Source organism: Neomonachus schauinslandi, chromosome 3 (assembly GCF_002201575.2).
Source record: "Neomonachus schauinslandi chromosome 3, ASM220157v2, whole genome shotgun sequence".
In the NCBI taxonomy this organism is placed as follows: Eukaryota; Metazoa; Chordata; class Mammalia; order Carnivora; family Phocidae; genus Neomonachus; species Neomonachus schauinslandi.
The window spans coordinates 33999729-34027050 of NC_058405.1; the positions used below are offsets into that span (position 1 = coordinate 33999729).

Below are 27322 nucleotides of genomic sequence, written 5' to 3' on the forward strand. Positions count from 1 at the left end.
GCCTGGATCCACCCCCAACGCGGGGAGCAGTGCATGCTGGGAGCTGTAGTCCAGAGGCGAGCCCCGCCCAGGTCCTGGATGGAAATAGCTCCGGGCTCCGCCCATCCTCCTCGTTTTCGCCCAATACTCGCAGCCCTCAGAGAGCCAACAAACGTCAGCCTCGACGTTTTCCCGCGCGAGGTATTTATTAATACCCTGGGGCGGGAAGGGGTGAACTTCGGGGTAAAGTATAGTTGTGCCGCAGGGCTTCTACTTGACACTTTTCACCGGAAGAGCGCGGTCAGGGTTGGGATTCCGCGCTGCGAGCAAGATGCTGAAGTCCAAGACTTTCTTAAAAAAGACGCGGGCGGGCGGCGTGATGAAGATCGTGCGCGAGCATTACCTGCGGGACGACATCGGCTGCGGCGCGCCCGGGTGCGCGGCGTGCGACGGTGCGCACGAGGGGCCGGTCCTCGAGCCGCAGCCCCTGGATCCTGCGAGCAGCCTGTGTCCCCGGCCGCACTACTTGCTTCCCGACACCAACGTGCTGTTGAGCCAGGTGCGTCGGTGGAGGGGCTGTCCGTGGTCGTCTGGGCACTACCAGGAGAAGGGGGTGTGACAGAATAGGGAAACTGAGGCCCACGGAGGAGAGTCTTGGACGTACTTAGGGAGAGGCAAACCCCATCTCGGGACCCTTGCCTCCTTTCTCCGAGGCCAAGTTTCTTTTCTTTGTTTTTTTTTTTTTTGAGTTCTTGGAGTCATAAGAATTTTAGATTAGTTTTCTAACTCCTGGTGTCTCTTCTGCCTTAGATTTTAAGTGTCTGGAGGCCGGGGACCTGGGCTTCTGTGGCCTCCAGCCTGCGACTCCCAGGCAGCTTGTAAGTGCCTACGAATGAAAACTGTGTGGGCCAACGTATTTCATTATTAGTGGACTTAATTCTACGAAGTTTTGTAATTAGTCTGTTTATATGTACTCTTCTCTAATAGACCCGAAGGGTTTTCTGTAGCAAAATAGCTCCTTAGTTTAATATATACGTGATTTTTGTTTTTTTTTTCAATCGACAGGGTTTTATGTTTGGCAGAAACAATTTATCAGTGAACATAGGAAAATTTAAGTTTTTTTTCCTTATTATTATTATTATTTTTTAAGATCGATGTTCTTGAGGACCCTGCCATCAGGAATGTGATTGTACTACAAACAGTTCTGCAAGAAGTGAGAAATCGGAGTGCTCCGGTATATAAACGAATCAGAGATGTGACTAATAACCAGGAGAAGCATTTCTACACGTTCACTAATGAGCACCATAGGTAGGGGGAAAATTATGTTAATTACCGGAAAACCATGGAATTAGCCAAATTTGGGAAAGTGTTCCTGGCAGTAATTGTGACATTGTCAGAAGGTGCGAGGTAAGTTTCATACCTATGGGAGGATTATTTGGTTGTAACACAGTTGTACAGACATAATCCTCAGTGTACCTAAGGTACCTAGGCATTGATTAGACCAAACCTAGAACCAAGGCCTCCAGACTCTTAGGCTACTGTGGGTACTTTTGTTTCTAAAATGTTTTCATTTTGAATTCATTTCAGCATGAGTTGAGCAATAAAATTTTGGAAAATGAGATATCTCTAGGTTCCTGGAATACCATATTATTTGATGACCAACATAAATTGATAAAATGTAAGAGTTTATGAAAGAGAGGTTTAAAAATATAAAGCAGATTTATTATTAATGGGCTTTTAAAAGTTAAACAATACTTTTTAACTGATCATATTGAAGAAGATAGGGTTAAGAAATAGAATTCTTTGTTGTGTTTCAGATTGACACCCTTTGAACATAATGTGTGGTTTTAGAAAATATATTGCTATTTCATGTGTTACATAAATTATCTCTGTTGAGTTCTAGTATATCTTTATTAAATTAGGGCTTCTGAACTTTGGTACTCTTGACATTTTGGACTGAATAATAATTTGTTGTGGGCAGTCTGTCTTATACATCATAGGATGTTTAGCAGCATTTTGTTCTTCTATTCGCTACATGCCCTTAGCAACCCCATCTTCCCCCATCCACAGAGTTGTAACAACCCAAAATGTCTCCAGACATTGTCAAATGTTCCTGGGCAGTAAATCACCCCCAGTGGATTAGACAGTAGAATTCTGGTAATGAAATCTCATTGGAATATGCATATTTAAAGATACTTAATTTTTTAAGTATTCTCATTTCTATAGCCCAAATTTAAATATTTTTCCTGTAAAAATCATTGGTAAAGCACTTGTCATTTTATTCCTAGCTTCTTGAAATTCAGAAACAGAAACTTGTTTTTCGGTGCAGAAAGACCAAGTTTTTGTGGAGCATTATCATCAGATTTTTAATGAGAGGTTAGCAGTTTTTCTGCTTAAGTGCAGTGAATAGAGCTTAGCAATACTGGCGTTGAAGGACACTTGGGCAAATCTCATCCAAGATTGTATTGCTCAAGTCTCGCTAAAACCAATTCAAAATTTCATGATAGTGTCTGACTGATAAGCTTAAAGTATTAGCAAAGGCATTTAATGGTGAGGAATGAAGCTGTTCTAAAAACTATTAGTATAAATAAGCGTAAGACTCTAAAGTTGAATCTCTTAAGCGCTAAAAGGTTTTGTACCGAATTTTGTTAATTTTACTTAAATTTGGCTTTGAAAGATCAATTTAAGGAAGTAAGTATGCTGACATATCCGGGACTTTAGAGTGGATAGACTGTGAAGGAATATTACTGTGAAGGAATATTTGTATGTGGTCTTTCAGTCTCTAGATAAGTTCTGCCATTTATTGAGTGTTTACCACTGCTGATTTACATGTATTGTGTATTTAATGACTATAGAATCATATCATTAATCATCCTATTTGTAGCTTGTGGGAATTGTCATTAATCTGCAGTTCAAATAAAATCTTATTATCAAACCTGTGAAGTTTTATTATAGTTTAGTGGTTATTAAGCATTTATGTCCAAAGATTTTTTATATATTCTTATTTCTATTGATTTTTATTTGTTACTTTTTTTTATATTTAGAGAAACTTATGTAGAACAAGAACAGGGAGAAAATGCTAATGACAGGAATGATAGAGCCATTCGAGTAGCAGCAAAATGGTACAATGAACATTTGAAGAAAATGTCAGCAGAAAATCATCTACAAGTCATCTTCATAACAAATGACAAAAAAAAACAAAGAAAAAGCCATAGAAGAAGGAATACCAGCTTTCACTTGTAAGTCTAAATGTCAAAGCTGTTAATTTTTATATGCATTTGCACATATGAACTGCCATCAGGCCCTTGGTCAGATGTTCACTTAAACATTTAATACTTTCATATTCTTATATAATGCCATCTGATGTTTGCATTTTTAAATTTCTCAGCATTTCTTAGCCAAGTAAGTTGTGGTGCCCAGTGACTGTTAATTTCCCCATCACCCTTTGAAATTGGCTTAGCAATAAAAACTCATAGAAGGACACCTGGGTGGCTAGACGGTTAAGCACCTGCCTTCGGCTCAGGTCATGATCTCACAGTCCTGGGATCGAGCCCCCGCATCAGGCTCCTTGCTCAGCAGGGAGCCTGCTTCTCCCTCTGCCTGCTCCTCCCCCTGCTTGTGTTCTCTCTCTCTCTCTGTCAAACAAATAAAATCTTTAAAAAAAAACCCCCAAAACGCATAGATATGCTTGACCCAATACTTCTGCTTTGACGTGACCATATCAACAGATGACGGGTTTAAAAAAAAAACAAAACACTTTATCAAGAACAAAACTTATTTTTCAGGTGAAGAATATGTAAAGAGCCTGACTGCTAACCCGGAACTCATAGATCGTCTTGCTTGTTTGTCTGAAGAAGGGGTATGTGTGAGTTAGTTTTATTTTGTTTTTGAAAAGTGAAAATATTAAAATGGCCCCTTGGGGATCTTAAGTTTATAGTTAATCAAATTTAAAAATTGGAATATTGGTAGGTAAGCTGGAATTGAATAGGAGTTGGGTTATAAACAAGAGTGGCTGTAATAGGCTTATCAAAATGCCATTCCTGAAAGACTTGACTTTCTAAAATAGCACTGTTCACTGATAGACCCTCAGCAACCTGAGTTGGGCCTGTCACATGGTGGCACCATTTGTTTGATGAATAAATAAAGGAATCTGTGGCTGGTTTGTGAATAAGGTGTAAGTATTTGACAAAAAAAGACGTGGTGGGCATTGCAGACAGCATAAAGCTGTAGCATTAATCCTGAAGGAAGAAGGGAGGGAGTCATAAGAAGTAGAACCGGAAGGGTAGGGGCCAGCTAATGAAGATCTAGAATTGATTCTGTCGGTCAATAATTTTTAAACTATCTTATTCTAAAGGGCTGCTGTGAAGAGAAGGTAGCAGGTAGGATTCTGGGCTCCCTACTTTATAATGGCAAGCTAAAGGAAATTAAAGGTGGATGAGAGTAGGCCTGGGAGGAATGGGGGAGAATGATCGGAAATGTTCATTTGAAAGACCACTCTAATTCCAATTTGTGAGCTGATGCATTGTGTCAAGGACAAAGTTAGAGGCAGAAGGAGGAGTAAAGGGATCCATGCAGTAGTGGAGATGGGGGGGGCATGCTAAGTGAGGCATAAAACCTCATGGGCACTCACTTCCTTACATGTGAAGTGTACTTAACAGTGATGACTTCAAAGCATTGTTATGAAGATCAAATGAAATAATAACAATAATATTAATAAAATTCTTATCTCAATGCCTGGCATGTAGCTATGATAAATGTAAATGGCACCTACTGTTATTATAGAAACAGGTTTTATGTAATAGAACATTAGATATCCAGTCTTTACAACATTTTCTTCATCCCTGCTTATCTTCAATCAACTACTTTACAAAATTGAAGTGAGAAAATAAGAGCTGGGCTTGCTTTTGAAATAGATTTAGGGACTGCTCTAATAGGTAGCCACTAGTTGCCTCTGGCTTTTTAGATTTAATTTGGATTAAAAATTCAGTTTCTCAGTTGCATTATTCACCTTTCAAGTGCTTAAGAGCGGCGTGTGCCCAGTGGCTACCATATTGGAGACCACAAAATCAATAGTCCCATCATCACAAAGTTGTTTTGGATAGCACTGGTTTAGAAGAGGAAAGAAGAAATCTAACGTGGGTAATGCATAATATTTGATTGAGGACTGTGGTAGGGTAAGCGTAGGACATGGCGAAATTACAGCCAGTGCTGTTGTAATACAACATGTATGTTCTTCAGATTCACCGTGTCCTGCAAAATCATGTAGTAAAAGCAGCAGAGCTAATGGGAAAATGTGGTTGGGGCACACTCAGAAGTTTTGTGAAGTGGTGGAAATAGGGTTATCCAAATTTGGGCGAAAAGTTGTTAGAGAAGGTGAAGATGGTGTGGCTCATAAAACACACAGTAGTCTGGGGTAACAGATGTTTGAGAGGTGACTGTTTTGTGGATTCCTCTGCAGCTTTGTTCAGCTAGCTGCAGTTTTCTGCGTTCATCCAGTATTTTTTAATATAGCAGCTGCATTGGAACCAATTCATGTTTTCAAAACAAGCATTATGGGAGGACTGACTGTACTTAGCACCTAACCCAGATTTGGGATGTCAAGGCAGAGATGTGAAGGATGTTAACTAAGCAAATTCGCTTCAAGACAGGGACATTTTAGCTGAGTTATGTGAGGGAGCTAACCATCATAATAACTAGGGGAAGAGCATTTTACGCAGAGGAATCAGCAAGTAAAGGCTCTGAGATTAGAATAAGTTGGCAAGATCATGGAATAGCTGGCAGAGTGCCTGGGATGGAGTAAGCAAGGGAGAAAATGTTACACAGGAAGTCAGAAATATAGGCAGGGACCAGATCGTGTAGGATATAATGAGTCATGGTGAAAAAATTGGGTTTTAGTCCATGAGTGCTGGGCAGATGTTGAGTGGGAGAATAAGATCCATTGGCTGCTCTAAGAGAATAGATTAGAAGCAGGGTCCTCCAGTTAGGAGGATATTTTAGAGCTCCATGGGAGACAAGACAGAAAATTGGACCATGGTAGGAGCAGTTAAGGTAGTGGGAAGTAGTCAGGTACTGGTATTACTTTGTACATTGATGTTTTAGGGCTTTGTGTTAGATTGGATGGGGCTGTGAGGAATACGGGTGACCTTAGGTGTTTTGCCTGAGCAACCATATGAGTAGTATTGCTTCATTTACGTAGGATGAAGGCAGGGAGCAGGATTGAGTGGAAAATCAAAAGTATGATTTTAGACATCTAAGTTTGAGGTAACTGTTAGAGCTCTCGGTGGCTTTATGGTATGAGCAGTTGGATATGCAAATCTCTAGCTCATGAGGGAGTTTAGGACTAGAGATACGGATATATTAGAGATATAAATTTGGATCTCATCAGCATATAGGCAGGGATTGGCAGACGTTTTTTTTAAAAAAACAGGTTTATTGAGGTATAATTCACATACCATACAACCCACCTATTTAAAATGTACAATTTTTTGTATAGTTATAGGATAATGCAGTCATCACCACAATCTAATTTTAGAACATTTTCTTCCCTTTCAAAATAAATCCATATCCATTACCATTCAATCCCAATCTGTCCCTGAAATGCCCTTGCTTTAGCCCCAAGCAACTACTGGTCTATCTTTGTAAACTTGCCTATTCTGCACATTTCATGTAAGTGTGATAATGTAATATGTGGTCTTTTTTGACTGTTTTTGTTTCTCTTTGATACATACTTAGGTATGTGCAAGAGCACTTGCTCCATCATATGGTAATATTAAATTTAACTTTTTGAGGAACTGCCATACTGTTTCCCAAAGTGTGTGCAGCAGTTTACATTCCCCCCAGCAATGTATGAGGGTCCCAGCTCCTCACTGATGTATGTGGGTCCCAGCTCCTCACCAATGTATGAGAGTTCCAGTTTCTCACCAATACATGTTGTCTGTCTTTTTCATTGTAACCATTTTAATGAGTGTCAGGTGACATCTCAATGTCATTTTGATTTGATTTGCATTTCCCTAATGGCTAATGGTATTGAGCATTTTTTCATGAGCTTATTGGCCATGTGTATGTTATATGTAATATATAGGTGTGTATTTTAACTTATGCATGTGTGTGCATATGTCTCTTCAAATCCTTTGGCTGGTTTTTAATTGGGTTGTCTTGTTATTATTGAGTTGTAAGAGTTCTTTTTGTATTCTGGATACAAGTTCCTTATCAGATAAGTGATTTGCAAATATTTCTCCTAGGCAAACTTTTTTTTGGTAAGGAATCAGATTGTAAACTTTTTTTTTTTCTCTTTAGCTTTGCAGGCTCTATGGTCTCTATCATAAGTACTCATCTCTGCTATTGTAGCATGAAAGCAACCACCAACAATAGATAAGTGAATGAGAATGGAATGTAAAACTTAACTTACCAAATACAGGCAACAGGTTGGACTTGGTGCATGGACCTTAGTTTGCCCAACCCTGATCTAGGGAAATGAATATAGATAGAAAAGAGAAGAGGTCCAAGGGCTCAGCCCGTGGGTACTCCAGGAGAAGTCAGAAACATCAGGGGAACCAGCAAATGCGATCCGAAGGAAAAACAGGTGTGAAGTTCTTGGAAGCCAAGTAAGAAAATATTTCAAAGAGGAAGGGGTGATCATCCAGGTCAAATGTTGCTAAGTCAAAAGTAGTGAGGGGAACTGATGATTGGATTTAGCATTATGACATTTGCAGGGTACTACTACTACTACTATCCAGAGTAGTTTTGATGGTAGGGAGGCAGAAGTCTGAATAGAATAGATGAAAAAAATGAGAAAAGAAAATTTACAGCATGGTAACACTTCAAACGCTGTGGTGGGAAAGGAGAGAAATGAGGTGATTGTTGGAAAGCTAGAGGGATCAAGAGGTTTTGTTGTTGTTTTAAGTGGGAGGAAATGACACAAGAGTAAACACAGGTAAAGAAAAGGGCCTATAACCAAGTCTTGGGACACTCCAACATTTAGAGATCAGGAAAAGGAGAATGGGCAGAGGAACCTAAGGAGGAGCTACCAGTGAAGTAGGACAGAAACCCAAGGGATGATGATTTGGATGCGAAAGTGTCTCAGGGAAGGAAAGGTCATTTAAAAAAATCTTGATAAGACGGAGAATGGAGCACTGAAGTTGCTCAGATAATATGTTATTAGTGACTTCAATAACAATAGCTTTGGTGACTGACAATGAAACTTGCTTATCGTGCATTCCAGAAAGAGTGCGGGTGAACACGTAGACACACAGCAATTATAGATAGTATTTTTGTGGCATGTTGGTGTGAAGCGGAACAGAGGATCAGGCCAGGAGACCCAAAATTAATTAACTAACTATATTTATTTTAATAGGTCATGTTATTGCAAATTTATATGATGGTGTGAATGTTGTAGCAAGGGGGGATGGGAAATTTGACTCTAGAGAGAGAAGATCATCACAGGACAAAGTTCTTGAATGGAGGAGAGGAGATGGTAGGTAGGTAGTGCCCAGCTGAAAGAACAGAAGCATTCTTTCTATTCATTGTTGCAGGAAAGAAGGCTGAGGTTTTGATATAGATGCAGGTAGGTGGGCAGATTCAGTGGCAGGAAGATGAAGTAGGTCTCTAGTGACTGCTTTTGATTCTCAGCATGGAGATTGCAGTCACTCATCTGAGAGTGAGGCAGGGAGAGGGAAATGGGAGCGTTAAGGAAAAAAAGGACTAAAGTAATCTCCCTGGAAGGTAGAAGATTGTGGGAAATGAAAAAGGCAATTAATTAAAGGAGCCAGGCAGTAAGGATTTTGGATGTTGAGGCCTCTAAAAATCCTGACAGGTGTGGTAGACCTAAAGCAGTCCCTATCCTACTTTTATCTTATATTCTTAACTATGTAATATATCCAAAATAAAAATAGCTTTTCTTGTACTTTCTGTAGCCACACGCTACTCATGGAGTTGAAGCTTCAATATACCCTTTACTTACCTACCCACCTGTTCACCTGACCTCCTTAACTACACACCTTCATTCTGGGAGGCCTGGGTTGGGAAGAGGGGGTGTGCAGAGTTTTTATTAGTGACATATCTGTGGCTAAATGCCGAAATGTAATGAAATTCAAATATTTATATAAGTTGCCCTAAGAATAGAAAGCGTTTTTTCCTACTGTGCCTTATTCTCAAACTCACAGAGTTGTATGTATCATACGTGGATGGTTTTTTAAAAAACTTTTTATTTAAATTCAATTTAATTAACATATACTGTATTGTTAGTTTCAGAGGTAGAATTTAGTGATTCATCAGTTGCATACAGCACCCAGTGCTCATTACTTCAAGTGTCCTACTTAATGCCCATCACCCAATTACCTCCTCCCCTTACCCACCTCCCCTTCAGCAACCCCCAGTTCATTTCCTGTACTGAAGAGTCTCTTACGGTTTGTCTTTCTCTCTGTTTTTATCTTACTTTATTTTTCCTTCCCTTCCCATATGTTCATCTGTTTGGTTTCTTAAATTCCACATGAGTGCAATCATATGGTAATTTGTCTTTTGGGTTTTTTTTTTAAATTTATTTATTTGAGAGAGCATGTGTGTGCAGGGGTGGGGAGGGACAGATGGAGAGGGAGTGGGAGAATCTCAAGCAGACTCCCCCCTGAGCGCAGAGCCCACTGTGGGGCTCGATCCCGGGACCCTGAGATCATGACCTGAGCCGAAATCAAGAGTTGAACAGTTAACCCAGGTGCTCCATGGATTTTTTTTTTTTAAATACCTGATAGTGATAATAATAGTTGTCTATTGAGTGTAAGGAAGATTTATATACTAACTACATCTTGTGGTTTGCTCATTTCACAGAATGAAATAGAAAGTGGAAGAATAATATTTTCAGAGCATCTTCCTTTAAGTAAGCTACAACAAGGCATAAAATCTGGTACATACCTTCAAGGAACATTTAGAGCAAGCAGGGAAAATTACTTAGAAGCTACAGTATGGGTTCATGGAGACACTGAAGAAGAGAAAGAGGCAAGTGTTGTGTACATAAATTCCAAATACAGTAAAACACTTTCTGTTCATGATTTTCTGTTCATGATTTTCTTTCATAAGTGTTTAAAATTTTGTGGGAGAATTTAAACTTACTCTATCCTTCTAGTTTATCAGCTTAAAGGCAGTTATGTGAGAGGTCATAGATAATAGAATGAATCACTTTCTTAGAGAGCTGCTTATGGAAGAAAAGAACTTTTTATTTACCCCACTTTTAAGAGAATAAAAATCTAATCAAACAATTGAGAAAATCGTAGGATGCCTCTATTTTCTGTATTATGGCTAGTTATGGAAAATGCTATTTACATAACATATAAATGCTCCACTGGGCTTCACACGCTTTAAAGCAAATAGGAATCATTTTTGGGTGCTCACTATTTGCCAGATACTCTTCTACCTGCTTTGAATGCCGCATTTCATTTAATCTTCACCTGTGCCTATGAAAGCAGGTATTCTTTTTTCATTCTACCCAATTAGGACCCTGAGATTTAGAGAGAAGTTTTACCAAGGTCTTTTTGGTGCTAACGTAAGAGTTATGGTGGAGCCACGAATACAACCTGTATTTTCTGACGTATTTTCTCTACTTGATATTGAGAAATTAAGAGGATGGGGTAAAAGGACACTATAGAAGAAGAAAAAATACAAAGGAGAAATAGAGATACATAGAAACACTCAAAATATATCTTTCCTTCTGTTAGGTAATCTTCCCCTTATTATATTGCCATTAAAAATATCTGAGCCTGTGCCATTTGCTGTTTTACACAGATAATCTTACAGGGACTTAAAAATTTAAACCGAGCTGTTCATGAAGATATTGTGGCTGTAGAGCTTCTTCCCAAGAATCAGTGGGTGGCACCATCTTCTGTGGTTTTACACGATGAAGGTCAAAATGAAGATGATGTGGAAAAAGAAGAGGAGAGAGAACGCATTGTATGAAACCAAACAGGTTTATCTTTTGTCTGTGTAGCTTTGTAGAATTCATTAGTGTTTTAGCTTTAGAGCAAATTAAACAAATTTCCCTGCTTTCAGACTTACTGAATGAGATTATAGTTCTCTGGGTTTAATACATTTCATACACATAGTTGATTATTTTCCCTCAAATATTTAAATAGTCTTCTTTTAAATTATTATCACTTTGCTCAATAAACAGGTTTAAATATAGAAAGACTGTAACGAGTATGAAACTTGAATTCTGACGTTCGGGGACATGATCTGTCTGAATTAGGTTTGTCTGAATTAGTGAGGTTTAGGTAAATACAAATTGGAAATTTTATGCATTATTTTTATGTACTGTTAAAATTCCATCAGCATAATAGATGTACTTTGGGGCCCTTACATAAGGGTCAATTCTCTGTTACCATATTTATTATGAAGAGAATGCTTTCAGTTGTTTCTTATGATCTAAAGTCTACCTGCCATGACCTATTTATTTCTACATTTTAGGATTATAAGAACAATACACATAGTTGGAATTCAAACATTAGTAGTTCTCCTTTTTGTAAGAATTCTATTCATTGTGCTCTGGAGTCTTACTATAGTATTATCCTTGTAGAGTCTAAGCCATAGGAGACTGTTGAAATACCATAAAGTCCTTCAGCTATTTCTAATAAATAATCTTTTTATTTGGGTTTTTATTTTGGATAAGGAAGAACTTTTAAAGATACAAGTATTTTTAATGAATTAATAAATGCCACATGGCTATTTAAGGCAAACTACTACTAAAATCCTAGTCTACTAATTCCCAGATGTGTGTGTGTGTGTGTAAATTCTCATATTAAAACTGAACAGTTGAGTTCTGACATATTTATTCAGTTATATTTATATTTTTTCTTTGTTTTTTGATTATCTGTTTTTGTAGTGTATTATTATTACGGAACTATTTCCATGGCTTGGTTTGGCATATTCTGATGTAGAATTTTGAAAGCATCAAGATTCTGTAACTATGTCATAATTTACTGCGTGGAAGTATTAGTATCCATATTCATATTCTGATTTTAAAGAGAAATTGTCTCATTATACTTAGAGGAAAAATAACTGAAGGTTTTCTTTTTCTTTTTAAATCTCAGCTTAAGACTGCTGTAAATGAAAAAATGTTAAAGCCCACAGGTAGAGTTGTAGGAATAATAAAAAGAAATTGGAGACCATATTGTGGCATGCTTTCCAAGTCTGATATTAAAGAGGTGAGTAGAGAGTGTGTTGCTGTGTAAATAAAAAATGATACCCATTAAGTAGAACTTAGAGCCCTCCCCATGCCCCCAACCTCAGATTTGTGTGTCTGTGTGTAAAATCTTCTCTCCTAATTTTCCTTAGTCAAGAAGACATCTCTTTACCGCTGCTGATAGGAGAATCCCTAGAATTCGAATAGAAACCAGACAGGCTTCTGCATTAGAAGGACGGAGGATTATTGTTGCTATTGATGGTTGGCCCAGAAATTCCAGATACCCAAACGTAAGCTTGAATGATTTATAATTTTTTAGAATATCAAATTAAGAATTGGGTATAAAATTGCTTCTTTTAGTGAAAATAAAATCTGCTTTTGTAATAAAATTCATACTGAAGTACAGGAATATTTCACAAACTTACCTGATAAGTAGTTCATCTTATTTGAAAATTAATCTTATGAAATTCCAGTGCAAATCATTTGATTATTTTTACTCCAGTTTCCTAACAAATAACTTTTGACAGTGGTTACAAAAATAGTGTTTGAAACCCAAGTAGATTCTACTAATTCTGAAGCCACTATATTTGAAGTAGCATTTTAAACTTAAAAGGTCATAGGAAATAGGCAGCACTTCGCTATGTAAGAACTGAACTCTCAGGAAGTCTCCATCATAAATCACTTGAGCTTTATGGACTCATTTTTAAGAAGCGTTGGAAACATTTAGAAATACCAAAGTGATATATAAATGTCTAAGAATTTAATGTCATAATAACATATACCAAACAAAAAGCTGTAAAATTCACCTTTCTAATAATACCTTTTGGTTTTAGGGACACTTCGTAAAAAACTTAGGTGACGTTGGAGATAAAGAGACTGAAACAGAAGTTTTGTTGCTGGAGCATGACGTTCCCCATCAGCCTTTTTCACAGGCTGTTCTTAGCTTTCTTCCAAAGATGCCCTGGAGTATTACTGAAAAGGTAAATTGAAAAGAATGTAGTCATGTTATAAATTACTATATCTGAGCTAATTTGGTTTCTGTATGTGTTTTTAAACATGTAGAAACTGGGGCGCCTGGGTGGCTCAGTCAGTTAAGCAGCATCTGACTCTTGATCTCAGCTCAGGTCTTGATCTCAAGGTTGAGTTTAAGCCCCACATTGGGCTCCAGGTTGGGCTCGATGCTGGGCATGGAGCCTACAAATAGTTAATTAAATAAGCAGAAGCCATAGTCCTCTCCTCCCCTGCATTTAAGTTAGGTACAGAACTCTTAGGTATTACAAAAATTATTTATTTTACTGAAAGATACATTTTTCTGGGGAATCAACACCAGCTTACGTCAAATTATTCAAAGGTGGGGCGCCTGGGTGGCTCAGTTGGTTAAGCGACTGCCTTTGGCTCAGGTCATGATCCTGGAGTCCCGGGATCGAGTCCCGCATCGGGCTCCCTGCTCGGCAGGGAGTCTGCTTCTCCCTCTGACCCTCCCCCCTCTCATGTGCTCTCTCTCATTCTCTCTCTCTCAAATAAATAAATAAAATCTTTAAAAAAAAAAAAAATTATTCAAAGGTGAAGAAACAACAAGTTATAAATCATAATGTGTGGTTATTATTAACAAATAAAACAAAGTTCCTTTTAAAATATATAGAGAGAAATTATTGATTTCCTAAGAGCTGTGTTTCATTTGTACTACCAAAATAGTTTTTTATTTTTTAACAATGTGGCATTTTCTAGGATATGAAAAATCGAGAAGACCTGAGACACCTGTGTGTTTGTAGTGTGGACCCTCCAGGATGTACTGATATAGATGATGCTCTACATTGCAGAGAACTGGAAAATGGAAATTTGGAGGTATTCTTGTTGTAGTGACGTTCATATCCAAATATATAGTTCTGTTTTTGAGTTTATTTTCTTTTGACCCATTATAGAATTTATGAATTATTCATGCCTAGTCACTTGCAACTACAGAGACTAATGGGGCATGTGTCAGAAATTGAAATGGGAAATGTGGCCATCCTTTTTCAGTTTTGCTCCATTTCTTCTCATTAGAACTCCATTAGTACCTTTACCCAGTTAAACATGTTGACATCCTCTTATTTTTATCTTTTTCAGGTTGGTGTTCACATTGCAGATGTTAGCCATTTTATTAGGCCAGGAAATGCTTTGGATCAAGAGTCAGCCAGAAGGGGAACAACTGTGTATCTTTGTGAAAAGGTACGTGGGTCAAATTTAAAATGGAATTTTAACACATGCTTGTAACTTTTTCCTCATCCATTTTATTTATTTATTTATTTTAAAGATTTTATTTATTTGACAGAGAGAGCGAGAGAGCACAAGCAGGGTAACAGTAGAGGGAGAGGGAGAAGCAGGCTCCCTGCCAAGCAGGGAGCCCGATGCGGGGCTCGATCCCGGGATCCTGGGATCATGACCTGAGCCGAAGGCAGACGCTTAACCACCTGAGCCACCCAGGCACCCCAACCATTTTATTTTTAATAATTAAAATAAAAATATTTTAATAATAATAAAATCATCTGAGGTGTTTCCTAAGAAAGGTGTTTCCAGCCTCAGTATTGAGGTGAAATATGAGGAATAACTATTATGTGAGTTTTGCATTGTTAGATTGTAAAAACCACGGGCACTTTTGCATTCTTGAATAGTCTGGAATAGTACATGAATTAGCTATAAAAGACCTACATAGAAGAAGGTTGTCATAAATCAGTGAAAATAATGCAGTGTGTTTGGTTATTGAGTGGCCCAAATAACAAGTAGACTTGGTTGATGTAAATTGTTGTGTAGCATTTAACTTCCTAGCTCTGGGTAACTAGGGTATTTACTGTTGCTTCAAAAGTTTAGTCATGAGTCTGTTTTGTCATCATTTACCATTTCTTTTTTTTAAAGTAGTCTTCCATTAACTTACAGAGAAAAGTTGTGAGAATAGAAGGGAATGTTAAACTTAGTCTACATTGTCAGTGTTCTTCCATGTACCTTTTTTCTGTAAAAGTTTTGTGGCTCTCTTTTTCAGTATGTTTAAAACACCATGTAGTTTGCATCAGGCATTAGAGAAAGATCCAGTCGTAGAACTGTTAAGGCTTATGTCTGTTATCTAGTACAAACTTATTATATAGGGCAGAGATTGCAGACTTGGAGGACAGCTTGGTGGCTGTGGAGAGGACGCACACTTAGGTTCACTGACATGAAGTCCGGTTTCCTCTCGTTGTGTCCTGTTTGTAACAGTTGTGTGGAAATACTTTTCTAGAAATAGACTTACTTCTTATTTTCTCAGTTCTGTTCACAAAGACCTGTTTCCCCCTTGTTAAATTAATACTATTGAGAATGAAAGGTCAAATAAATGTATGGGTATGGTTAAGTAATCTGCCACTCTATTTTTTTCTATTCCAGAGGATTGACATGGTTCCAGAGTTGCTTAGCTCTAATTTATGTTCCTTAAGATGTAATGTTGACAGGTATTTATGCATGTTTTTTCATAAGAGCATAGTATCTACTATTTTAACGGATTCCCACTAACAAACACTGTCTACTTTCCCCCATAGGTTGGCATTTTCATGTATTTGGGAAATGAATCACAATGCTGAAATCTTAAAAGTGAGGTTTACCAAAAGTGCCATTAATTCAAAGGTTGGTTTCATGGTTAATATTAAATGTTTAAAATCTTTGGTACTTTTAACAGTGTTACTAGATGGTTTTGAAAAAGTCAGGTTTACTAAATTAAATTTTTCCCAAATGTTGTAGCAAGATCTAGTTTTTTCCAGTTATCTGCTTAATTTTTGATGCGGTTGCCTTGTATTCAGAAACTCACAAAGCCTGGATACTTGAGAAGACTAAGTAGATGACTTTTTGCCCTAATTCAGGAACGCTACTATTTGAAATTGTTCCAATGTATAAACTGGTCAGTATTTTCAAAGTTGGCATGTATACCATCTTGTGATACTCACAAATTTTCAGAGAAATGATGTCATAAATTTTCCTTGGATTTTAGCAGAACTAGCCTGAGGTCTCAGGTCAGAGAGAATGGAACTAGGCTAACGTTCTCATCATTCTCTTTTTTGGAAATCTGCCCAGATTCCATTATGTTCTCACTTTGCCCTTGGTCTTTCTCTGATATTTGCCATCATCTAGTTGCTTTCAACAGTTTGGGATGAACTAGTGGTTGGAAAGGAAAGCAGTGTTGGACTGACAGATAGTGATGTCTGAATGATTTAAGCCTTCCTCGATTTGTATTTTTAAAAAGGATGAGTTTATTTTTCTCCCAGACTTGGTCAGTGTAACAAAGTTATATGAAAAAAAGTTCAGTGCACATGAAACAGAAAACATTTTTAGAAGGGGACCTCTTAGTCCCTAGTAGATAACTTGGCTCTCCTAAGAATCTGACCTGGCCTCCTGCATCATCTAACCCTCTTACGCTATTCCTGATTTTTACTTGGGAAGCTACTTTTTTTTTTTTTTTTTTAAAGATTTATTTATTTCAGATAGAGAGTGCAAGGGGGAGGGCAGAAGGAGAGAGAATCTCAAGCAGACTCAGTGCTGAGCACAGAGTTGGACAAGGGGCTTGAGCTCACAACCTGGAGATCACGACCTGAGCCGAAACCTGACGCTTAACCAGCTGTACCACCTAGGCGCCCCTACTTTTTTTTTTTTGATAAGCTAAAAAATGGTAGTTTTCCATAAGGTGTGAAATGGGAACAGAAGCACTATTTGTATATTTGGATTATAATTGGAAATTACTTGGGATTTTTTTTTTACTGTGATTGGTCTCATTTTTAGATACTTAATTTGGGATATTTCATAGTTTTTTCTGTAAAACATGATGTCTAGGCTATTACAGTATTCTTAATTATTTGTCATTGAGTAAGGAAGTAGTGATCATCTGGAGAGGATTTCACCTTACAGTCACTGTCACAGAATAATATGACTTTCCTTTTTATTTTAGTGTACCTAAGTATTTACTTGTTAACTATGAAAGTAAAGTTTAAGCAATTTATTTACCAACAAATGCTATCATTTTGTTTTGTTTTAAAAGATTCATTTACTTTTAGAGGGAGAGTGTGAAGGGGGGGAGAAGCAGAGGGAGACGGAGAGAGAGAATCCCAAGCAGACTCCCTGCTGAGTGCAGAGCCAGATCCCATGACCCTGAGATCATAATCTGAGCCCAAACCAAGAGGTAGATGCCCAACAGACTGAGCCACCCAGGCACCCCCATTTTGTTTTGTTTTACTGTAAGTTTGCTTATGTTGTGTAATGCATGAGATACAAATTAATGAACCAAAAACCATAGGTCTGCAGTATAAATATTATAGCTAGGACTCTCTCTCTTCTTATTGATTTTAGGTTTTCCAAAATCATAGATTTTATGTACTGCAAATATGAAATTACACTAAACCAGTTTTTTTTTTTTACATTTTTTAGAATTTTTTAAAATTTTTAATTTTTTTTAAAGAGCGCAAGAGTGGGGGGGCAGGGAGGGACAAAGAGAGAGGGAAAGAGAGACTCTTAGGCAGGCTCCACACCTAGCATGGAGTCCCATGTAGGGCTTGAGCTTACAACCCTAAGATAATGACCTGAGCCAAAATCAAGAGTGGGCCACTTAACCGACTGAGCCACCCAGGTGCCCTATAAACCAGTTTTTATAAGAATTATATTAACATACCGTTTTCCTTTTAGGCTTCCCTTACATATGCTGAAGCTCAGATGAGAATTGATTCTGCAGCCATGAATGATGATATTACCACTAGTCTCCGTGGACTAAATAAACTAGCTAAAATTTTGAAAAAAAGAAGAATCGAAAAAGGGTATATTTCAAAAATATTTATTAAGAAGTGTCTTTATTGTGGTAATAAGATAACCTGTGAACTCTTCCAAGTGTTTTATCCTGGACAATGACAGATTATTTAATGAGCTGAATAGAAAGTCAGGCAGAGACATTCTTTTTCTTCTAGGTCTGTCTTTGTAATTTATTATGCTAAGGAGTTAAAGATCTTAGAGAAAATTTCAAGGGAGGCAAGAGCTCCTTAAGACTTTTCTATGGATTGTTTCTAATTTTAGTTAGAATATTGAACATTGGTTTTTAGACATTTAATAAATGTAGACGAACTTCTTCTTCCACTTGAGAGTTTGAAGTGATTTGAGACACCTTCATTTTTTAAATGATTCAAACTTACACAGAAGCAGTCTGCCCAAAGATCTGATAGCTAGTAGCAGATGTGTGTCTTTTAGCTATTATATCATGGGATTTGCCTAGCTACAATAGTATAAGATAAGGAATATCCAAGTCCCCAAACTTATTGAAGTAAAGTAGTTAAAAGAAATTTGATTTTTAAAAGACATCATCAACCATCAGAGTAAAGCAAGTACATGAACCTTTCAGATGTTGGTCTTGGGTTTCCATGCCCATCCAGGGTAGGGTCACAGGTGGTTACTAAAAGTGCTTTTGTTGGGGAGTACAAACTCTAAATCTGTGCTCTTTCAGAAGATGTGCCTATTGTCTATTTAAATTAAAATTCATTAAAATGAAAGAAAATAAAGAATTTAGTTCCTGAGTCACACTAGCCACATTTCAAATGCTCAGTAGCCACTTACGGCTAGTGACTACCATATCGGACAGTGTAGAGATAGAGAACATTTCCATCGCTGCAGAAAGTTCCACTGGACTGCGTTCTTCCAAGTGGTTACGCTGAGCCATCTTTATCTCTACTCACAGGTCAGTTTTCTGGGAATATTCAATGTGATCCTAAATATAAAACTTGCAGCTGTGTAAGGATAATTTGGATGCATTAAACCCAAAGAAACTAAAAAGGACACAAAACAACACATTTTTCAGCAAGTGTTTGTTCATAAGGTTTACAGTATGCAAGACATCAGAAGAAAGTTTGTGGAAGATATTTTTAGAAAGTTTGCTTTAAAAGCAAAATGAATAAAATGCAAATTGAAAACATATTTATTTTGGTAGTTTTAAATGGTAAGAGAAATTTGCATTAGTAACTAGCCTCTCCTGATTAGTAAGGGAAAGATAATTTTTAACTTCAAAAACTGTCTCTACTTTTAATTTTGTAACTAGATAGTCATGTACTGGTAAGGACAGGTCATTGAGTCTTCTCAGCTGTAGGTGAAAATTGAGAAAACAATCAGTAAAAAAATTGGTATTTTTTACTTTCTTAAAGGATATGTTCTGTTTTATATTTATTTTATGTCTATCTTAAAGGATAAATATTATGGATTAAAATGTTATCAATAACATTTTAAGTGTTTTATGAAGAAAAAAATCAAAATGTGATTACCTTGCTTTTTAGGTCAGATGTATTGATAAACAGACTAAATCTAGTGTAGAATCTTGTAAAGACTGCATGGCAAGAAAGGAATATTTGTCAAGATTCTCTGTCTAGTATTCCTTTGGTAGTTCTTCTAATAGAGCTGAAGAATTGAGGGAAAAGGTGAAGAATTAGCTTGCACCATCTCATCTTTTTTTTCTCCACTTTCCCCCCTTCTCCATGATTGTTTAGGGTTACCCAACTTCATTAAAATTCTTTAAGTTGGTTTGAAGCTAACCTGATGGAAATAGCATGGAGCTGTGAAGAAACCTGACTCGCCTTGTTGGAATTTACTTTTCACAGGAGAACTTGGGAACTCATTAAGTGAACCATTCCTGTAAAGCATTTAGTGTAATATGTTATCTGACACGTAGCATTCCGTATGAATAGCCTCAGTATGTGTACATATCAGGGTGGTAGTTTATCAGTCTCTTCGCTGGCTCAGCGAATGTGGACGTACTTTTGAACTGTGGATCTTCTGATGGTACTTATCTATGTGTGGCAGCTTCCCTTTTGCCTCTCTCTCCATCATCCCTCACCCCAGTACATTGTTTTCTGTAATAAATAAAATTCTGCCAAGTTACCTTCTTTATTTATAAAAGTGATTACAAACCCATGTAGTTCAGTAAAAAATCAGTGTGGGTACAGAACATACTCAAAATCTCAGAAGCACAAGGACTCATATTTTGTTGTGTTACTGTTGTGTCCCCTCTCTCTCTTTTTTTTTTTTTTTTAAAGATTTTATTTATTTGAGAGAGAGAGAGCACGAGCGGAGGGGAGAGGCAGAGGGAGGAGAAGCATGCTCCCCGCTAAACAGGGAGCCTGACGCAAGGCTCGATCCCAGGACCTTGGGATCATGACCTGAGCTGAAGGCAGACACTTAACTAACTGAGCCACCCAGGCGCCCCTGTTGTCCTCTCTTTTTAAATGCATTTTAGATGTGTAAGATGCAAAGCTGTCAATGAAAATAGAACATAAAACTTAGCAGATGGTCTTAAAGCCTTCAGAAGAAAAACTATTACTCACTTGCTATCATCATTTTCTCTTTTAAAAGCATCACTTCCAGAATGATACCTGTTATTGGCTCACTTCACTAAATTTACATCTTTAATTTTTATTCAGGGCTTTGACTCTTTCTTCTCCAGAAGTTCGATTCCACATGGACAGTGAAACTCATGATCCTATAGATCTGCAGACCAAAGAACTTAGGTATGTAAATTTTTGCTGGGCCATAGATAGGATTTTTATTTTAAATGTAATGTCTAGTATATATATTAATAAACAAAACATATTTGTACCCCAAATACCTATTTCTAATAGGGTTATGGTGTCTATAGATCTTTTTGAGTTAGGATATACAGAGAGCAGTAAATGTGATTTTGTTTTTTAGTTTTTCTTACATAAAACTGAGATAAGTATTATAATAGAAGAATTTCCAATTTGAATTGGTCTTGATGTGTGGTGTATTAAAACTTGACTAGTAATAGTTGTGGTAAGTAAGAGATTGCCCTGGTTAATTTCTTAAGTATTTAATGTAGAAGAGCGTATTGTACAAATATGTACAAGACCTTGTGCTTTAAAGCCAGACTGCCTCGGTTTGAATCCTGTTTCCAATAACTCCAGACAAGTAATTTGACTTTTTTTACACCTCAGTTTGTTTGTTGGTAAAATAGGACTGATAATGGTACCTACGTCACTGGGTGTTGTGAAGAGTGCTCAGATGTTATTGTTGTTACCATTGTATTGATTTGGTTGAGATTTAGGAAGCAGGGCTGTTTTTGGTTAAATCAGTTAGGCCTCTTTTCCATGCCTTTTATAAGGTAATTCTAAAATGAATGTGCATTTACACTTTCTTAGTAGATGACCAAGGGTTAAAAATGAGAATATACTCAAATTTCTTAGGACCAGTGTGTGCTTTATAGTAGAGCTATTAAAGCTAAAATTAAAAAATACTTTTGGGAGAACTTTTATATAAATAAAACTAATGCTAATGTGAACAGTGAGCCTAATACGAAGAGGTTTTTTGAGGAAAATGTCGAATCTAACTTTGTCAAAGTAGAACATCGCCCCTTCTTACCAAGAAGAAGACAACACATTTCTAAGAGATTGTTTTTTGTCTTAAAGGTATGATTGGAGGTCTTACTAATATTTAAAAAATTAATATACTTTAGGAATCTAGTCAAGAAGTTTATAAGATGAATGAAACTTGAATTAAAGATTAATATAATGCCCATTCAGTGACTTGGGAAAAAGAAAGTACAATTTACAACAGAATACAGATCATTTACTAACCTAAGTTTTAAATAGACATAGACTATAGAGAATAAAGAGCAATATCAAATTGGTTAAGAGTTTTGAAGTCAGTTATGTGGGCTTGGGTCTTGTTACTACTAACTCCAACTTTGAGCAAGAGAATAATGTTACACATTCTTAGTTTTCTCATCTGCAAAACAGGACTAGCATATATCTCTCTCTATATGGATACAGATAGATCAATATTTTACAGCATAGTGCAATGCCAGGCCAATAATAAATACCCAGAATAGCTATTGCAAATATAATTTCTTCATTTTGGTGATTTATCAGTGAAAATTTTAATTTTTTAAGCCCAAATTTGTATGACCTAAATGGCTTTTCATTCTTATTAGTAAACTTTATTTTTATGGATTTATAGTTAAGTAAAAATCTCTTTAGATTTAATAAAAGAAGGTGAAAATTCTTTTGGTTTAGATTTTATGTATTATTAGAGTTAGTAAAGGTTCTATTATTTAAATGCAATTTAAAAGTCTCTCACATGAGATTTACTCATGCAGTAGATGCATAGTAAGAGATTGTCAGCGTAGCAGCTGAGAAATGAGTGTTAGGGTATGAAAAATATATGTGTGCACACACGCATACAGATGTTTACGTAGGAAATACTTTTATTGTTTTGTTGGTAGAAAAGGTAGCCTGGGAATAAATGTGATCTATAAAAGTCTCAGAATCTTTTTCCTTATTTAATGATTTCTCCATTGGCAGGGAAACAAATTCCATGGTGGAAGAATTTATGTTACTGGCCAATATCTCTGTTGCAAAAAAAATTCATGAAGAATTTTCAGAACACGCCTTGCTTCGAAAACACCCAGCTCCCCCTCCGTCAAATTACGAAATTCTGGTTAAGGCAGCTAAATCCAAGGTAAGGTCTCATAGTTTGCAAAATCATCTGTATTTGAGTTGTGATCTGTCCATTGTACTAAACAATCTATATTTGCATCTGCATGAAAGTTTCCATTGTTTTCTGATGCAAAAATATGCTAGTGGTACTTTTGATTAAAAAAAAATCATCTAACTTGGATACAGCCATTAAAATCATTTGCTGAATAAAATCCTTTAATGTCTTTTAAAATTTTTTTTTTTTTTTTTAAGATTTTATTTATTTGCGAGAGAGAGAATGAGAGACAGAGAGCATGAGAGGGGGGAGGGTCAGAGGGAGAAGCAGACTCCCTGCCGAGCAGGGAGCCCGATGCGGGACTCGATCCCGGGACTCCAGGATCATGACCTGAGCCGAAGGCAGTCGCTTAACCAACTGAGCCACCCAGGCGCCCAAATCCTTTAATGTCTTTAGAGAGCACCCTGTGCTACAGCCAGAAGTTCCACACCAAGTTATTTGCAGTATCCTAAACATATGAAGCTCTTCCATATCTCTTTGCCTTTATACGTGTTCTTTATGCCTGTATTATTTCTTGCCTCCTCTGAACTGCCTAACTTGAGAGACTTAGAAATAATTGTTTTCCCTCTTATCTTTAACTCAGTTAAGCCCTCTTTATATCATGTCCCTAAGAAAAAAGTCCATTTATTGCATACATTGGGGAAAAGGAAAAACATAGGAAGGCTACCGTATCCTCCCCCTCATTTAGGCATAATTACCCTTACCCTTGTGGTGACTGTGGCTTACATTGGTTTTCTTTGGATCACTTGTTCAGGTCCCATCTCTCCTGTCCAGATGAGGAGCTGGAAGTAGTGTGGGGTCTCAGGGTATTATTCTAACAGAATGATGTTGGTTTCTGATTTTTCAGATCTTTATGGTGGGCCTCCTACCCTTATCCATCAGAACAGAATCAACTTCTCCTCTGCTCTAAGGCTTACGCTGTAAATTGGAGAATTTTCTCCTACTATCTTATTTCTTCCTTAAGACCTGGGTAGAGCAAGGAGGATCTAAGTATCTTTGCCTCATCTCCCAAAATAGAACACAGCAGTTTGATGTATCAGCATATTGAGTTGTAGTGACCAATACAGTTTTATTTTGTCTCTGGCCTTTACTTCTACCTTGAATGGAAGGTAAAGAAATATCTGCAGAGGAAAACCAGACATGCTAGAAAGAAACCAGATCTGCTTTGATTTTTTTTTTTCCTACCCCAACAAAGAACAGGCAAGCACAAATTGGACTTTGAGAATCGCACTACAGCCACCACCATCCTTTTCCCTTTGAAACTTCTTCAGACTGTTGATACTTCAGTACCTTTAGACGCATTCAGAAAATATTAAGCTTTGATGTTGCACAAAACAGTCATGACTTTTTATAAGCTATTTTTAGTTCTCCTAGGTTAAGGACAAAAGATGTAAATACTTATTATCTGGTCAAAAACACCATATTTGTTCTGTTTGATTTTGTTGTATTTTCTTGAAGACACCATGGTACTGATTTTAAAATGTTTAATAGGGTGCTTTTTCCCTCTTCTTTACTCTCAGAATTTGGAAATTAAAACTGATACAGCCAAGTCCTTGGCTGACTCTTTGGACCGGGCAGATTCTGCAACTTTTCCATATCTCAACACTCTCTTAAGGATCTTAGCCACTCGCTGTATGATGCAGGCTGTGTACTTCTGCTCTGGAATGGATAATGATTTTCATCACTACGGCTTAGCATCGCCAATATACACACATTTTACTTCACCCATCAGAAGGTATTTTTTCCTTATAAAATTATAGGAGATAGAAAATAATTTTGAATTGTAAAAAGCTATTTTAATGCTAACATAGCATGTTATTTCTCCTTCATGTATCTAGATATGCAGACATCATCGTCCATCGGTTGTTGGCTGTGGCTATTGGGGCTGACTGTACTTATCCAGAGTTGACAGACAAACACAAGCTTGCAGATTTATGTAAAAATCTCAACTTGCGGCACAAAATGGCTCAGTATGCCCAACGTGCATCAGTGGCTTTTCATACCCAGGTATTTGCCTTCTGTCAGTAATATTAGGGGAGATGACGTTTTGTTCACTTTCAATTTAATTTCAAAATACTTTTTGTTAATTTCAAAAATATTGTAAGACAATCCTTGATAAGGCTATATGTTATTTTACAGTTGTTTTTCAAAAGCAAAGGAATAGTAAGTGAAGAAGCCTATATTCTATTTGTAAGAAAGAATGCTATTGTGGTGTTAATTCCAAAGTATGGTTTAGAAGGTACCGTCTTTTTTGAAGAAAAGGACAAACCAAAGCCAAGGCTTATTTATGATGATGAGGTACAGTATTTTTAATGGTTTTATTTGGGGTTTTTTTTGGAGTGGGTACTTTTTCTTTGAGGGTACCTAGAAAGGATAAAATTATTTTTTGTATCCTACAGAACTTAATTGCGCAGACTAATAAGCTTATTCTCTTCATAATTTCTCACTTCAGTGTATCATCCCATATACAGATGTTGTCCTTGATTTGTTTTACACCATGTAGTTTCCTCCTCTAAGAAAAACTTGAATTATGCTTTGCACAATTGGACAGATGCATGAAAGTAAAGGAATAAATGGCTGCTTAGAGCTCAGACAGAGGAATTTTTTAAGCCTGTTTCCAATGTTTCTTGTCTAACACAATCTCTACTTCCCTAACTTTAATAGAACTACAAAACAGCATACTTTGCCCACAGTACCTTTTCCTCTGGTAGACCAACAATTTGCTAATTAATGGGGTGAGAATCTTGAGATTAGTGAACATATATATTGGGACCATCTTACTGAAAGGGGGAAGTATACACATAAATAGGTCATGTATTAGTGAAGTTACTAGGTAAATGGTTTTTGTAATATTGCACACCTAGATGCTTATTAAATATGGAAATTATCTCTTAAACTTACTTTTAAATTAATGTGAAATCTCAAGATAAGACAGCAATTTAAAATTGTAAAATGTGTTTTGTTTAGATACCTTCCCTTAAAATAGAGGATACAGTGTTTCATATATTTGATAAAGTTAAAGTGAAAATCATGCTAGACTCATCTAATCTTCAGCATCAGAAAATCCGAATGTCCCTGGTAGAACCACAGGTAAGACCAAACTTCACTGTCCATGTTGTAATGGTATAAAAAAGTATATATTGTGTGAAAGAGAAGGATATAAATTATTTCTGTTCAAGAATAGAGAAATCTCGTATGTAGTGTGGGAGCCAGATATTTGCATAGCAAATTGTTTTCTCACCAATTTCCCTAGGCTGTGGGATCCCAGACATTTGGGATTTTTTGGAAAACGTCCTCAGTACAGGCAGAGAGCTATCTGAGATCTCCCTGGTCCCTTTTCACTTTTATCAGTTTTGAAATCTGCACTTTAAAGATTAAGTATGTTTCACCCTAAGATACTAGTTCTTAACCTTCTGCCCCAACACACCGAGGCCCCTGATGCTGTCACAGTGGCTCTGCTAGATTAAACTGGATGTGTTCTAGTTAAACCACACTTTCCAAATGACATGCTTCCATCGAGACTATGTCTTTTACATTTTTGAACCACTCCTTATGTGTGAAATATGTATACTTTGTGTGGGAGACCTTTACTAACCTCCTTTCCCCTTCTCTCCCTCGACATCTTTTTAAACTTGAAAGTGTCAGTAGGGACGGAGATGAGAATGAGGTTTATTCTTTATTTTAGGCTTTTACTCACCTTATCTTTCCGTTTGCATTACTTTAGATACGAGGAATAAGCATTTCGGCTGATACTCCAAACATGGACATTGATGAACCAGAGAGAAAGAAGAAGAAATGTGAGAAATAGCTACAGTCAACAAAGAAACTTCGAAGACTGGTTTCCTTAAAAAAACAAAACCAAAAAAAAAAAAAAAAAAACCCAAAACAAAAAACCTTGAGAGAACACTTTTAAACCTAGGATGTGTGTGATACAGTTTGTTACTTTTAAATACATTGTAATGGTTTTAAAAATTTGCATTTTTATTGAACTGTTTGTTGACTGTGTCTGTCCCATCATGGTACTTCATTTCTAGATTGAACTGAACTAATTATGCATTAAAAATTCAATTGAATATCCATCACTTAAATAGTGACAAGATAGCAACCTCAGGGATCTGTAAAGACCGTTTAAGTGGAGCATTCATCTGCTCACTAAAGAACAGATTAATTTAAGTAATTTGATTATTTAATATTGATAGAAAAAAACTGTCATTTTCCTGTGGAGGAAAATAGAACATTTTTAGAAGTCAGGAACAATGTGTTCTTCCTAACTTGAAAGCTGTCCATGTTTGATATGGTAGTTTTTAGATTTCAAGACAATGACATCAAGATTTGTCAAGGAATATTCAGTCCTTTGCCATCTTTAATTTACCTAATTTGTATGAAGTGTTCCCTAACTGTTAAAAGCTTCCTGCATTTTTTATTAGTGGTCCTTGAACAGCTGTGTTCGGGAATTGAATGTTGTAGGAAGGCAAGAAGGATATTTGAGCTGACTAGAATAAGTTGTTTTTAATACCAGATAATAAGTATGATCATCATCATCCTTGACATTTAAGCTCACATCTCCCCCCAAAATAAGGCATTAGGGCTCAAAGAGCAAATAGAGATGGCACTTTTTTAAACGTCTGCATTATGTTATTTATAAAAAGTAGGTCA

General features: G+C 36.8%; 1 protein-coding gene across 1 annotated transcript; it reads left to right on the forward strand.

Moving 5' to 3' along the window:
• The first annotated feature begins 278 nt into the window (after positions 1-278).
• DIS3 (DIS3 homolog, exosome endoribonuclease and 3'-5' exoribonuclease) lies at positions 279-26613 on the forward strand. The gene is given in 22 exon segments (XM_021697855.1): positions 279-538; positions 1130-1287; positions 3024-3168; positions 3170-3218; positions 3765-3838; positions 9799-9966; positions 10750-10914; positions 12051-12164; positions 12295-12432; positions 12976-13122; positions 13871-13987; positions 14249-14350; positions 15536-15600; positions 15688-15772; positions 17816-17943; positions 20581-20667; positions 22477-22633; positions 24187-24401; positions 24505-24673; positions 24806-24964; positions 25634-25756; positions 26391-26613. Coding segments are annotated over 22 exon segments (2877 nt in total). The 5' UTR covers positions 279-310; the 3' UTR covers positions 26475-26613.
• Positions 26614-27322: the final 709 nt, after the last annotated feature.